At 41.1% G+C, this 16,082-nt stretch overlaps 1 protein-coding gene across 4 annotated transcripts; it reads right to left on the minus strand.

The window, feature by feature from the left end:
• Nucleotides 1-694: 694 nt before the first annotated feature.
• On the minus strand, nucleotides 695-15,855 carry CWC15 (CWC15 spliceosome associated protein homolog). Of its 4 annotated transcripts, none has more exons than XM_071734249.1 (7): nucleotides 15,837-15,855; nucleotides 13,383-13,518; nucleotides 10,747-10,859; nucleotides 9,741-9,829; nucleotides 8,790-8,900; nucleotides 2,253-2,371; nucleotides 695-1,528 (listed from the first exon to the last, which is right to left on the minus strand). In XM_071734249.1, exons 2-7 carry the CDS (start codon nucleotides 13,511-13,513, stop codon nucleotides 1,399-1,401), a joined length of 693 nt encoding a protein of 230 aa, XP_071590350.1. In that variant the 5' UTR covers nucleotides 13,514-13,518; nucleotides 15,837-15,855; the 3' UTR covers nucleotides 695-1,398. The 4 variants fall into 4 exon arrangements, with proteins under 4 accessions (XP_071590350.1, XP_071590341.1, XP_071590359.1 ...); XM_071734240.1 differs by lacking the exon at nucleotides 15,837-15,855 and adding an exon at nucleotides 15,719-15,798; XM_071734258.1 differs by lacking the exon at nucleotides 15,837-15,855 and adding an exon at nucleotides 14,903-14,921.
• Nucleotides 15,856-16,082: the final 227 nt, after the last annotated feature.

Consider the following 16,082-nt stretch of genomic DNA (forward strand, 5'->3'; position numbering starts at 1 on the left):
TAGCTGTAGCAGCTCACATGACCTTAAGCATGCTGAAAATCTTGCTTCCAAGTAAATATGGGCATTGGCTGCTGGCACTGGTGCACTATGCATAGCTCAATGAAAGGGTGGAAAATACAGCTGTAGCTAAAGAAAGCTTTTATAGGATACTGGAGTCTAAAATATAAAAAAAAAAAAAAAAAATCTAAAATACTCTGCTCTACATTTATTCTCCTACACAGAAACTCAGATATATTTTCAAAATAAGAGCTTGAAAATAGTAATATTACCACAGAAGTGTTTGCAAGAATGAAATGGTCAGAGCATACCACAGACAAGGAAAAGGGCAAGAATTCTTACATAAACAGATCTGAGTTTTGTCACTGTAGGTACAGAGCTAACTCCTTATTTTGCAAATGTTAGGTCCATATCCAATACATCACTTGACCAAGATATCAAATACACCTGAGACAACAGAAGGGAGGGGGGAATTATTTGACAACTGAGATTTTTTTTTTCAGTCATTCCTATTTTATATTGTCCAATTAAGTTTTACAGTGGACATTTAAGAAGTAAACAAACTGTACTGTCGTATCTTGAGGAGAACTCTCATTTATTAAAAACATTCAATTGCAAGTTTCTAACAACACTAATGAACCACACACACACACACACAAAGACTGAGCCTTGTAGCCACATGGTTGTGGCTGAGGGGTTGAGCACTGCAATGGTTTATTGAGGAAAAAAACCCACAAAAAACATGGTTCCACAGAGCTTTTCCCTCTCAAAGTTCACCAAAGCTTGAAATGGTTCCTTCCCAGCAGTGCTGAGCCAAGAGGGCCCAGAAAGCAGAGCTGCTAAGAACCTGGAACTACCCCTCCAAAAGCTTTCCTTGGATCACACCAGGAAGAAATTGAAAAGGAAGATAATTAACCAAGTTTCTAACAAGCTGTTAAGAGGAAATCCAGTTTACTACAGAAAGTATAGGTCTCTCCTATACTCCTATACCTTCACACTGCTTATCATACTCAGCTGTTCTGCATCTTGGCTAATACTGACATTTAAATTGCCTAAGGTACAAACCACCATCACTACACATACAGGTTCTTTTGGAAAGCAATTTGAACAATTAGAAGCATTTACTGCAAACCAAACTTCTACCATTTACAAGGTGGCCAGTAAAAGTAAATGCACGTGAAGAGAAAAACATTCACACAAACTGGTTTAATGAAAACTTAAAAACACACTGCAGGAATAAAACCTCCAGATTCATAGCAATTACTAATTATGAAGCTGTTGATGATCTTGGAGAAGCATTTGGGAATTCATGACCAAGTATTCATCTCTGAATTCGGAGGGAAAGGGAGGGAACAACCATGACCTTCCAAGTCCTTCAGCACCACTGCACATAAAACTGTATTACTTGATATATTTTTCCATGAACTTTTTGTGAAATTCTGATCTCAGAGTATCATTCACGAATCTTTTGTCCTTTTTTGTTTCATCTATTCCTTTGGCACAATTCTTAAAGACAACATCATCATCCCACCTGAAAACAAAAGATTTAACTTCAGTAAATTTGTGTGAAAAGTAGGTACAATGTAGAAAAGTATATAAATGAAGTTTGGCCCTCCTAATTAAGTGTACTAAAAACAACTAGTCATCAAGGTTAGATTTTAGTCTTCAAGAAGAAAAGATCTGTTTTTCTAATCTAAGCCATTTCCTACATTCTCCTGAGTTAGAAACATGAGGACTAAAGGGAGCTTAAAAGTCAATTTATCTTTGCAGAAAATAACAACCATTCAAACACAGCAGAAAAAATCCACTTTAGTCTAATGGCCCTAATTTTGATAAACACAACAGTAATTGGAATATCTGCAAACAAGAATTGTACTCAGAAAAAGCCTGCTACTTATTAAATCCACTAAAAAAACCCCCAAACAAATTAACAAAACCCCCAAAAAATCAACTAGATTTTAAAGGAGAGCATTTCCTGAGGAATTCAGTCCTGTTAACTTTCTGTATCATTAGGAACAATGTCAGACAAAACATGATTATCAGTCTCTTTTTAAGAAAACAGAAAGTAGCAGGATGATTTGTTCAAAGAAACGCAGAGAACAATCACTAAATTCATCAGTATCACAATTCTACACCACATTTCCAACAAGATCTGGGGAAGGAAATAAAAAACTATGGCAGTGATGATATTTTCTGATCCTGAATATCAGGAGGGAGCAAGGGGATGGATATCACAGCATTGACTGCACAGTTACCTCCTCTTCACTTTGAAGTTTGCCTGAGGCTGTGCTGGGCCAGTGAGGTTCAGCAGGGGGTTCCCACTCAGAATGTTCTCCATCCGAATTCTTTCTTCTTCAGCTTTTTGCTCTTGTTCCTAAAACCCAATAATGGATACATTACTTTTCTGGGCCATTTTTCTCATCTAGTTGGTAGAGATTAACATCACTCAGCTGCAAACACTCACACAGATAGATTTTAATTCCTAGCTCTGACTTTTCAGAGCATTTGGCACACATTTAAGTAGAATAAGGACAGAGGCAGAGCTACTCTAAAGAGCTTAGCATTGCTAATTAGCTGTCAATGTAGCAACATTCCTATCTGCTTGCTTACTTCTGATATGCCAACAAATATTCAGTTAAGATTTAGCTTTACCATTTACATATTTATTGTATCAAAAACTGCATACAAGGATTTTTTTTATCTTCATGAGAAAAGAGAATACTTTATACTATATACATCAAGTGGAAGAAACCTTACATACAGTATGTTGAAACTTCTCTGTCTTCAGCAATCTGTTTGGGTTTTACAATTACAATTTCAAATAAGACTGAGAAACCTAAGGTGAAACTGAGCAGTGGATGTCATAAGATGATTTAAGAGTTTCAGTACTAAGGAGCAGAAAAATTTTCTTCTCCTTGTACTGTCAAAAGCATGTTACTCAAGCCTGCACTACAGGCAACACAAGGTAGATTACACTGCCCACACTCCAAGCTCTATTAATATATTCAGTGACTTAAAGTGTTCAGACTTCAAAATGAATACATAATAATAAATTTACATCAACATATTTTTCCACAACCTTTCATATGTGCTACAAGGACTGTTATTTGATGAAAGTACTAGAAGGAAAAAAAAAATTCCTTTAATTTGGATGACTAACTAGGTTTCCTGACTCCCTGAAGTATGTTCTGAAGATATTCTACTTTGAAAAATGTACTGAAGTCCCATTAGCACTGCAGGAGACTCAAACCATGGCTTCAAAAAATGACACAAACTAAAGACAAAGAGATCACAAGGCTGGTGTTTGGGTTGTTTTGGTTTGGTTTTGTTTGTTTGCTTGTTTTTTTTTGTTTTTTTCAAAATGCAGAATCCTCATGGGCTAAGGGCTAAAATGTTTTTCTTGATGACAGCATCTACAAGGTTTAAGTGCCTAACTTGAACACTGATGTGTAGCCAGAGTTCTCTAGCTTCAAACATTAAATCAATGCTAAGTAATATGCTATTAAAAATATCTACAATTTACAATTGCCTTCAACTGGACTGATCAGGTATGTGAAATATTCATATAAATAAAACACCCCAGCCCTCTTAAGAACAATACCAACTTAACAGACATATGAATACCAGATGATGCCAGATTTTACTTTTCACAATCCACCCAAGTTTTACTTATGAAAAAACACTGACCAGTACACTGTTTCTCACAAATAAAATTTAAAATCAGATGCAGTTAATTGCCAATGGGAAGGGAAGAGCTCCCCAGAAGGACATGGCACAGCATGGCACAGCTTCAGGACAAGCCCTGAAATGGCCCTACTAAAACATGTGCCTAGGTAAAACTTGCCCTTGCTGTTGTATCCATGAGGTTTTAGACAAATTGCAGTAGTTAAACGTTAAAAACATAAATAAAGTTTTGAATTTTCAAACATAGCTCTAAGTTCAACCTTTGCATTCTGTCTTCAGCTGTTATTACCACCCCTGTAAATAAAGAAACACAAAAGGCAAATATATCTTACATGGAACAGGGATTTCCACCTCTTTATTAGAAATATAATTTCTGACTACACATTTCTTTCCTCTGTGGATTACAGACAAGCAATGTGTACAGCTTCTGCTGCACAGGATGCCAACCTCTCATTTGCCTTTCCCTGTAAGATGGAGGAGCCAACAGCAGTGAAATGCCATTTACTGCACTCTGCTCCCTCCAGAAGTGAAGCAGCCTCAGACAACCTTACAGCACACACACACACCAAGCACAATCCAGGTACACTGGTACAAGTGACAAAACAGCTTTGATTTTCAGGTACCTCCTTGAGAGATGGCCAGATTCTGTTGACAGAATCACAGAACTGTTCTGGTTGGAAAAGACCTTTAAGATCACTGAGCCCAACCAGTCCAGTGCTAAGCCAGATTCCTCAGCACCACATCTGCATGTCTGTTAAACACCAGTGGTGGTGATGCAACCACCTCCCTTGGCAGTTGCATTTCTGACCATCAAGGAAAGAAAAACTTTGTTGCCCTGGTTGTTGTTGTTGTTATTATGATTAATAATTTTTTAATTTAAGTATATCCTTAACCCTTAGCATAGAGCAAGGTTACTTTCACAGAAAGTGATAAATTCCTCAAGTGAATCCATTGCATTAAAGTTATTCTGTTTAGTTTTTAAAGATGTTGAGTAGCTGACAGAAAACCCAAAATACATTTCATTTGAGGCTAAAAAAAGCCCCACCTTATTTAAATGCTAACTTCTGAATGACAAACAATGTCAGAACTGCCTTTAGCAACAGGGAATAGAACTTAATAATGCAGAGATGCACCCCAATTATTTGATCCCATGCAAATTACTAACCAAATGCAATATAGCTACTAGAGTAACCAACTGAAAATGCAAAAAATAAGAGCACAGAGTAATCACAATTGCAGTATCTATTAATTTTGCCTATAAGGGAGGGGACACTGTAATTAGTTCTTGGGTATTGCTAGCATGTCTCAAACAATTAACGAAGAAATATCTGCAATCTGCTTTTGCTTCTTTATTAAATGTCTGTCTTAATTGCCAATTTGATATTTTAGTTAGACCCTTAAAATTTAAGTGAAAGGATTCATCTTTATCAAGATGTATTTTCTATTGTTTTATTTCAAAGTCTGTGACATGGCTAAGCCACAGGACAGAGCTAAGATGTGCTTTGAGCACTGGTAAAGCAATATATGTAGTTATAAACACTGTGAAATACAGCTATAAGAAAACAAACCAAAAACCTTAAGTCTGTTCTCAGATCAGCATAGAATGACTGGATGTTAAAATAGTTTTGCTGAAACTGCACACATACATTCAGCTGCTCACTGGTTTGAGGTTTGTTTTTAATTATTTTCATTTACCTTTTAAGGAAGTGCTTGCAAATTGGTTTGGAATATGGCAACAAGTTTCCATGAAAGCTACCCATGGATTGTTCACATGGACAGCAGACCTGGCATTTGTCCTGTTTGAAACAGGCCCGGAATGATCCCCTAGGAAAAGCTTTTTAAACTAAAATTTCCTGGTCAGTTCAGTGTCTACTAGAAACAACTTGAGAGATTAAAATAATGAAAAAAAAGTCAGGAGACTTTTTCATGAAAAAAAACTCCCATGCTCAATCAGTTTTTAAGAAACATTCATTGGACTTATTTAATGTTTCTAGAGAATTTAAGGAAATTCAAACATTTTGAGAAGTTAACAAACTTTGACAGATACTGCTTATGTGGTTAACAAACTATTTGCTTCAATTATAGGGAAATGTCAGTCTGAAGGAAGTTAAAACCTCTTAATATTTGTAAAAATTAGACTTGTAGAATTTCTATGCAAATTTCTACTACCAAGTAAGGGAAGTTAACAGAGAACATGTTGATCTGAAAAGAAAAGAGTCTCATTTTTTTGGTTTTAACGGCTGGCTCAACAGAGATGCATTTCAAAAGGAGCAATCCTCCTTTTGTGGAAGATTAAATACATCACACTAAAGTGATGAATGAAGACAATTAACAGAAATACAATTTACTTTAAATGAAGTCTTGGCGATAACCAGACTGGCATTTTAAAATCAATATAAATAAAGTCTCAAGAAAAAAATTACATCTGGCACAAGTTTTGAGATTTATTACTGTATTTTACCCACTTCATCTTGTTAAGACCCTGGCACATTCAAGAAGCTGCAGAGAGAATAATGTGCAGAAGAGTGAACAGTCCCATTTGCCTTGCCACAGGGTTCCCCATGCTGCTGAGTACTGACCTCAGCTTTTCAGCAGAGAAACCTTCTCTGTGGGTGTGGATTAGGATTAATAACAACTACATAATTAAGACTTTGCAGGAAATTTTATCCTGAAGTCAGATGGTGGATATAAGGTTACTTAAAAATCAGGTTTAAGTTGGGGTTTGCAATGCATGGTAGTCTGAAATCCCACCTATCTGAAGGGAAAGGGGATTTATATAAAATGGCTATAAAATGCTTTGCCAGAAATGCCTTATTTCAAAGCCATGGAAAACCAGGCATAATCTAAACAAACTTCACCCCTAAAGTCAATATACATAAGTGATCTTCCTAAGGAGAACCTGAGTCCTAGAGACTCTTTCCAAGGCTGTGCCCCACCTTGGCTTTCACTTTTTCCATCAACATAGCCTTACTTTCCTACTCTCAAAAAACCCCTCAAGAAATTAAAGTCCCTGCAGAGTATCCACTGAAGATTTCAACTATAAAAAAGTCCATCTGCCACCAACTGGTGAAAGGATGAACAGTAGGTAGTGAGTGTGCAACAGTGTGCAATATTGCAAATAAATAATATGAATTTTTCAGAAGAAATAAACATTCATTTCAGATAAATGTGCATGTATTCAGTATGCATGTAGCATTGGATATTACAAACCTTGCTGATGGGAGAAGGAGAACGTCCGTGAAGGTAAAAAATACCGATTAAGGGCAAAAAGAACATTACTTCACAGCTTTTAGCTCCCTCTAGTGACAAATCTAAATGTCACTGAGATGGTAAAATACTCTCCACAGGAAAAGAAAAGCTCTGCCTTGATTGTCTGTACTGCTATTATTTTCCTAATGCAAGTTTCCTACACTGAAATGTGAAAAGCTCTACTGTTTAATCTAGATTCATAATTTCAATTATCAGACAAAGTGAGAAATCCATGCAAACCTAAGCTTAATTTTAAGCACCATGTGAGGACACCAGAAGTAGAAATCTTTCCCATGCACTGCTACCCTCAGTTTGCAGTTCAGAACATTCCACACAGAACACATGAACGAATTTTTGCCAGTGTTTTTAAGTAGTTTCCACCATGTTATTACTGCAGAACACATTTCCATTGCTGTGTGATGTGCTTCAAATGTCTAAATAAAGAGATGAGAGTGGTGAAGCACTACATGGCTGCCCACAAACATTTAAAACATTATTCTCTCCTAGCTGTTGCTCCTGTCTGCAGGACACTAAGTCCTGTTCACTGTCAGGTGACTACTGGAGAGCATTTGTGAAAAACATGAGATCATAAGCATGCCTGTTAAGCTATGAGAAGGTTATGAGCAGTACTAAGGCAACAAAACATTAATTTATCACAGCAACAAAGAACCCATCCACACTTAATATGCTTATGTAGTATGTTCTAAAACCATCCCAGATTACCTTTTATAAAGATGACAAGGTTGAGTTTTCTTTTTTTTTTTTTAACACTGGTGTAGAATCTATGTATAACAGCACACTAAACTACTCAAACTGAGTTATGCAATGTTTTTCAAAAGCCCCAAAATTATTTAAGCCCATCTCTAAGGAAAAAACAAAACAAAACAAAAAAACAACAGAAATAGTTTACTATTAAAAAGAAGAAGGAATGCTGCACATCCCCATCACTTCTGTTGCAGCACCAGGGGCAGGGCATTTCAGTAGTGCAGATAAAATATCTGGACTCTAAACTCTATTGCAATACAATGTGAAAGCCAGAAGAGTTCATCCGAGGTCCTGATCAGTTTGACAACACAGACTATTCCAGAAACAGTCCCTACAAGTCCATACATCCATCAGGGATTTTGCTAATACTCTCCATCCCAACAATCTCTCTCATACTGAGGAGCTGTGGGATAGAATTTGATCCTGCTCATGGGAAAACAATCTAATTTCAGGGACTTCTCTTTTAAGGGCAGAACATGGTGTTTCTTTCTGCAGAGAGACAAATTACAGGAAGGTACGAAGGCTACACGTGAACTGACTTTTCCAAGTTCCAAAAAGACTGACTGTATTTTATTAATTCATTTTTGTAAAGATGTTTGTCAGATTGACTTGCCTGTGTCTAACCACATGAAAACAGTTCTGGTCATGAAGTTACAGCTGGTGCTCCTTACCAAGGCAACACAGCACCAGTGAAAGAGAAACTTGCAGCCATAAGCAAGATCATCAAAAAGCACACGTGCTTTTTTTCACAAATAAAAATCATATTTTTTGTTTCATAAGAGCTAGTAAACAAATTAAGTCACCAATGCCACAACACAGTTTGGTATAACAGCAGTCCTCAGAGAAGGATTTGCAAGACCTTGACTCGCTGTCTCTACAAAGTGTTGGGAAAATAAATACAGGGTTTTTTACAGGTTCAGCATGCCTGCTAATAAAAAGAATTCTTGACAACAATTATTAGCTAGAAGAACAGATACATCATATCTGAGAGGAGCTCTGAAGGGCACTTTGTTTACTAGTTCTTGCTTGTCCTAAGTACCTAAGGCACAGTAGTTTGCAAAAGAACAGATGCTCTTCAAAGGGTGAGGTTTTACCTTTCGAGCCTGTTCCTCAGCTCGCTCCTTCTTGATTTTTTCCAGTTCAGCCAGAAGAGCTGCAGTGTCATCATCATCACTGTCTTCCAAGTCCTCATCTTCATCATCTTCCTAAAAACAAGTGAAAACAAGAGGCACTTAATTCATTTATCAAAAATATCTTTTAGTTCTAAAGGCTACTGCATACTAAAAAAAATTAATTAAAAAAAAAACAACTAAAAAAGCCCCTCCAACAGTCCTGGTCTGTGCAGCTAAGGCTGCAATTTGATGCTGGTTGATTCCTGGAGTACTTGGGTGCATGCAGCAGCAGTGAGTAAAAAAGGAATGGTTTATTTGCTCTGTTACAGTAATGTGAAGAAAAAACAAGTCTGTAATGTTTGGATTACTGAAATTAATTTTTTATAATCAAATACTATGTAGCTGCTAGATTCTAAAGATTTATTGTACTCAATCACTTTCTAACCACTGTAATTCAACTCATGAGAACAGTGTGCTCAAATATCCCATCCAAAATTGTTGGGATCAAGTGTAACAGGGTTAAAAAAATACCTCAACTTATTGACAAGCCTTAGACCTAACACCTAGACATCTGCATGATGAGAGGAGTCAAGAGCAAAAACCCATTTCTCATGCTGACTTTGTCTCTTTAACAGCTCTACCCTAGGGGAATTCTAAGTAAACCAGCAACTGACAGTCTAAAGAGCCACCCAATTCCCTATACTTTAGGTGGCATTTTCAGTTCTCTAATTTTTTTATGCTTTCCAAGAACACCATGAGAGCATGGGCCAGAATCCTCTGAACCATTCTGTAACTTCTGCCAGAGCAGAGTAACTGTGAAAGGAAGATATGCTGGAACCTGCCTTCAATTTTAGACCCAGAATCTAAGTATGTATTCTATTAACAGCAAATCCTGAAGTCAGAACAGTGTAAGGAAAGAAGACAGATACATACATCAGTAAGTGGATCATCTGCATCAAGATTTGCTGCAGGAATCTGGTCTAGCCGAGGCTTCTTAGACACAGAAGATGATGTTGTGTGTTCTATGGCATAGGATTTAAAAACAAACAAACAAAAGTGACTAAATCACTTCATTCATCTACTGTCAGAAAGCAAATACCTTCCCAAAGATGGCCTTAGAGATACAACCTTATGCTTACTTTTTCCTCACTTCCCAATCTTAATGCCCATGCTTATCCCTCCCATGGAGCTATGCTCAAGGGAAGCAGTAACATCCCTAAACTCAAAATCTGACCTCCAGATGTTTTTATGATGTCATTATTTGAAGAAGAAAGAACAACGAAAGGAAAAGCTGTGGAGAAATATCCTTATTCTACATATCCCATTGGAGAATAAGCATTACTGTTGGATAGTTTGGCCCAAATCACATCTGCTTTCATCTGTAGCTTGAAAGTCCCATACCACCTTCACACCCAAACCTCAAGTACCTAAATTCTGTCAAGCTGAATATTATAAATCACTGTTTCTCAAAAAACACACATTTGATTAATTTGAGTTATCACTTCACTATACCTGAACAGAATCCCACACTTTAAAACCACATTTACTGTGACACTGGTGCTGCAGTGCTGAAGTTGTTCACCTTCTTCCTGTCTCACTTGTCTAAGTACAAGAAAAGTACTTGTAGTAGGTACAAGAAAAGCCCTTTATTAGCTGTACATACTTGCTGCCAATTCATTACAATCATCCTGTATCAGCTGGCCTGCACAATGGCCTTCACTCTTCTGCTGGCTGGCCTGGATTTTTTGCTAGCACAGAGCCTGCCTGAAAGGCAGCAGACATTCCTCTGCAGGTCAGCAGCTCCGAATTATCAGACCAATACCTAAACTCTACTCTCATGACATGCTGTCTGCAACCTGAAAACTTCTCACAACGCTGAGTTTTGTGCAAGAGCAATGCCACACAGTGGTATTAAGATGTTTTGCTTCTCTGTTTTTACCTCTGGTTGGTCTGTCTCTGTTCTTTTCTCTGGCAGCAACCCGTTCTCTCTCCTCCAGCTCCCTCCTGAAATCACGGTTACGCAGCTCCTCGGGAGCATCCTGAGTGGTCTGTCTAAAACAACATGAGGGAGAAAGAAAATAAGGAAGCTGACAGTCTGCAGCTGGGAGCAAGATTTTGAAGGATGTCAGTAAATCCTGGACTGAATGGGTAAGTATAAGGAATAAGAGTGAGGTACCATGAAGTCAAATGTTTCTTTTTTTCTTTCTTCACCAATCCCCTCTCTGTGGGCAGACACACCCACACGTGCTCTGCCACACACACAGACACACAGACACTCAGACACACAGACACACACAGACACAGACACTCAGACACACACAGACACACAGACAGACACAGACACACAGACAGACACAGACACATAGACACACAGACACACAGACACACAGACACACAGACACACAGACACACAGACACAGACACACAGACACACAGACACGCGCACACACAGACACGCGCACACACAGACACGCGCACACACAGACACGCGCACACACAGACACGCGCACACACAGACACGCGCACACAGACACGCGCACACACAGACACGCGCACACACAGACACGCGCACACACAGACACGCGCACACACAGACACGCGCACACACAGACACGCGCACACACAGACACGCGCACACACAGACACGCGCACACACAGACACGCGCACACACAGACACACACCCACACAGACACACACCCACACAGACACACACCCACACAGACACACACCCACACAGACACACACCCACACAGACACACACCCACACAGACACACACCCACACACACACACCTGCTCCTTTCAGTGGCTCTCAAACTACTTAAAAGACCCTGCACAAATTCCTGCAATAACAGAATGACCACACCTACTCCTTGCCTAAGCTGCATCTCCTGTTCTTCAGCAGTCCCAGCCCAGTGTCCCAGCAGGCACCCAGCAGCACCATGGTCACCTTTCCTCACCCTCAAGTCACTGAAACACAGCCCCTAAGGACTACAGGTAAGACCAAGACTACAACATTTCACAAACCCTTTCCCCTCCAACAAACTTATAAGATACTTTCTCATTAAAAAAAAAAAACAAAAAAAATTTGGGGAAACAGGGAAAACACTTGTGAAACATCCAAATACATGGTTTTCCCTCTTCTGTACAACACACACTGGCCAAAAGCAACAGACTATTTATATTTAAGTCACACTCAGTTTCACCTAGAGAGAGCTATTCTCTGTGAAAATCCTGAAAAGAACTAATGAATAAAACCAAGCAGCAATTCCTTTCACCTTTCTATGAACCCAGTGCTGGAAACAGGAGTCCCTGGAGGAAACCCAGACTGGAGTCACTATAAATACAGCGTGCACAGACCGTCCTTAGGATGAAGTATTTAATTTGCTTTTGTAATTAAAACCCTTTTGTAAACAGAGCCCTGATATAGCTGCAAAATCCCCCCAAGCCCCACCTCATTCAAACAAACATGAGTAGGACTGAAACACTGAACTTTACTTGCAATGATGCAGTCCTGGCAATTTAACAAAGACAACTTTGTTTTAGGTATTTGTGAGAAAGAAGACACTTGATGCCTCTTCCATCTCTCTCTCATGAACACAAAAGGATTTGTTAAAACATACATTGTATTATTTCAGTACATATTTATCCCCACAGGCTTCCTTCAGGACAACAGACTGGTATTCCAAACCCCACTTTTGTTTAAAGAAAAAAACCACCAGCAATTTTTCCCATAACAACAAAATGCAGCTGACAGCACAGTGCTGTGGATCTTGGTGTTCTTCAAAACACTCCAGCTCCTTTATCCACACATACTCCTCAAAACCCAAAGGACAGGAGGAGGAGGGGAGGTGAAAGGGTCAGCTTCTGCACAAACAAGTGGAAATACAAAACCTTAGCAGTAGTTTCACTGACAAGAGTAACACTGGTTAGATGATTTGAGGTTTTTCCAGACTGAGACATTTCATTTAAATTCTAGGTATCTGTATCACTGACTCCACCTCTCATTTAATCTTTCAAAATTATACAGAAGATTCATTATGCATTTCAAACAGAGGGAAATATTCATAAGATCCCACAACCTTTCACAATGATTAAAGCAATTTCCACCCCCAGGACCTGCATGAACCACTTGCAGGGTTTAACAGCAGCTCTTATAACACATGCTATGGCCTGAGTGTTATTCCATGATTTTTCTGCTTCTTCTTCATGCCCCTGCCCCAATGGTCCTTTGTTAAACATATGACAATTCCTGCTTTCAAGACATACCCAACTTCATCCCTTTTATCCCATCTTGCTCTGCAAGCAACAGCACACTCATCAGCTCCTGTTGTTCCTAATTATTTTCTTAATAGATACCACTAAAATTAAACCCCTCCAATTAGCTGCAGTGGATTCAGCATCCTAGTTCTGCTTTTGAGACTCAGATTTTCAGCCCATTCACTCAGCAGCACTGCAGAACCTCTGCTCAGTGTCAAGCACATCACTGTATTCTGTGAAAAACTTCAGAGTACCATGCACACCAAAAAATCATTCCCAGACTGTTTCACCATAGACCAAAAAACCTGATACCAACCTGTATTTGATTTTAGTGTGAGAAGGAAGGTCTCTGCTGGAATATTGTTTGGAGAGCTGACTTAAGTCTCCTTCACCTTTTCCTCTTCCTCCTCTTGCAGGTTCAAACGTTGGCCTCGCTGCTGTCGTCATTTTAACTACAACAGAATGAAGTTATAAACAGTGGCTGCTACACCTTAGAATGGAAGATATTCCCCAAAAGTTCCTTTATTCTTGGGCCTGTGCAAGCATCAAGTCCCACTACAGAATACCAGCTGCCACTGTGCTCAAAATCCGTGAAATTAAAGGAGCTTTTATGGATGGAATTGACAGAATCTCTTCAGATTTTCAAAAGAAATGTGTCTGAAAAATGACACACAGACTCTAATGAAATGACATTTAGAAAATAAATTCAGCTGTCCAGGAGTGAGTCTCCCACCCCTAAGGCAAATGGCACACTCCTGTAACTCAGCTCTTTCACCTCCTGAAAAATTACAGCCAAAAATTATGGTCTAATGGGAATGATCCCCCAGGATTCCCCAAAACCATGTGCAGGTATCATGGCCAGAAATCCTGGCTGGCACAGACAGCAGCAAGCCCTAGGGTGGTGTTGATAATTAGATACTGATGAAGATTATGCAATTTGAATGCTCCAGCACTCATCCTGGCCCTGTTCAGGTCCCCAGTCCCAGCACTGCCATCAGTACTGCAGGATGGTCCTTTGGGACCTGCCTGCACACAGCTCCAGCAAAACCTTCCAAAGGGTAAGGCTGCCCTGGAAGCACAGGGCTGACAGCTCCACCTGCATGTAAACAAAGTGCAGTTCAAGTAGCTTGGAAAAATGCAGCAGTCTTCACCAGGTCTCCTCTAGAAACTGTAAGAACTCCCGTGCTGCCAGCACATCCTAAAAAAATGAACCAGCTGATGCCCCAGATCTCTGACAAATTTTTTTTGTGGTAAAGGAGTGAAACAGACTCCAGCCAGTCCCAGGCACACACCCTGTCAGCAACCACTGCGTTCAGCACTGCCAGGCAGGAGCTGGAGACCCTGCAATCCTCAACCACCCTGCCAAGAGTTAAGATGGGTAAACAGTGCCAAAAATCCCCCTGTGGTCAACCAGCGCCATCTGAAGCCTGAAACTGTGCTCACTCCTCCTTCACTAAGACACACAGAGCCAACAACCACCGACTAAAGACACATCAGGCACAGGAGATTCACCTGCAGAGACACAGACAGGCACCAGCCCTACCAGCAACAAAGCTGGGGGCTAAAGGATGCCAAGAGAACACACTAAACAATATTAAAGCAATGAAAAAGAAGTGAGATTGCTTCATATGCTTTTGTGATACACAGATAGAAGATATTTATGCTCTGCTCGCATTATTTGTTCTTTTTTCACATCATGAAACACATTACTTGTTAAAAATGTGTTTCATTTGTCACTCAAAGCAACATCCCATCAGGCAGCACGCATTTACTACTACTGAACTGCTACTCAGAAAACAAAACTAACAGACAGAAACACCTTTAAAAAGAACTGACAAAGTAACTTGTTGACCAAGGACTGCTGATGTTCTTCAGTGATGTTGTAAAAGCTGTAGCTCAGCAGCACATTTTAGCTCAGTCTTGGCACACACTTTGCCAGGCTCATACTCCAAGAAATTCACTTGCTCACAGAATTTATCTGTGCTAATTTTATGCAACAGGAGATCCATGAACTCAGGTGATGAAAAAGATCCCGTGTGGCTGTATGATTTCACGAAGCATTAAGAAATCACCCAGAAACTTTCCCTGCTTCTTTCTGAAGTCAAGTCTCCAGTTGGCTTGGCCTTGGAGGACCCAAACAGAACCTGACACCGCTCAGGCACCGTCACAGTGACCTCTGGACCTTCAGAAATACAGCCCTGGAGAAACCTGGTCAGGGCGGTACGAAGCCGGGCCGGGCCGGGGTTACTGACCGGCAAACAGTGACCGGGTTCTCCCCAGAGCTGAGCTCCCCGGGCTGCACCACTGCCCCCCCCCCCACTCCCACCCCGAGCCGCCCGCAGGGCCGGAGTCCGGCCCGAACCCCCAGCCACCGCCCCGCCGACACCAGAGCCGCAGCCCCGCGCTGCTTCGCCTGCAGCGGGCAGCCCGGCAGCCTCCTCCCAGCCGGTACCCGGAGCTGCGCCGTGACGGCCTCGGTCCCCCCCAACCCCCTTCACCCCCACCGCAGCCCCCGCCCCGGCGCTCCCCAGGAACGCCCCCGGCGGTACTCCCCGCCCCAGGGCCGCCTTTCCCATCTCAGAGTCCCCCCCCAGCCCTGCGGGGCACCCAGTATCCCTGCGGGCCCTCCCCCCAGCCTGCCCGGGCACTCACACCGCGGCCTCCTGCCTCCTCCCTCCCCGCGCAGCAAGGCCCTACGCCAACACCATGATTCCGCCGAGCGCCCACAATGCACCGCGGGGGAACCATCGACACGACGTGGAGGACTTACCATAGACGCGAGGGAGGATTTACCATAGAGAAGTCTGCGGGAGTGTCACAGGAGGGAAGCAGAACTTGGCGGCCATGGTGGCAGCGGGGCCGGGGCAGTGCTGCTCTGGCGGCCTCCCCCGGCTTTCCCCCTGATCTCCCCCTGCTCTCCCCCTCAAAGGTTTTGAGAGCTTGGAACAGGAAGTTTGGGGCGCTCGCCTGTGGTCCTGGGGTTGCCCCAGAGGAGGCCCTTGCCCTGAGGTACCGT

The sequence above is a fragment of the Heliangelus exortis genome, chromosome 1 (assembly GCF_036169615.1).
Source record: "Heliangelus exortis chromosome 1, bHelExo1.hap1, whole genome shotgun sequence".
Classification (NCBI taxonomy): domain Eukaryota; kingdom Metazoa; phylum Chordata; class Aves; order Apodiformes; family Trochilidae; genus Heliangelus; species Heliangelus exortis.

Coding starts and splice junctions, on each gene's coding strand:
- CWC15 (XM_071734249.1), bottom strand. CDS start 13,513: ATGACGACAGCAGCGAGGCCAACGTTTGAACCTGCAAGAGGAGGAAGA. Junction 10,860..13,382: donor CACACTAAAATCAAATACAG/GTTGGTATCAGG, acceptor ATGTTGTTTTAG/ACAGACCACTCAGGATGCTC. Junction 9,830..10,746: donor CAGAGACAGACCAACCAGAG/GTAAAAACAGAG, acceptor CCTATGCCATAG/AACACACAACATCATCTTCT.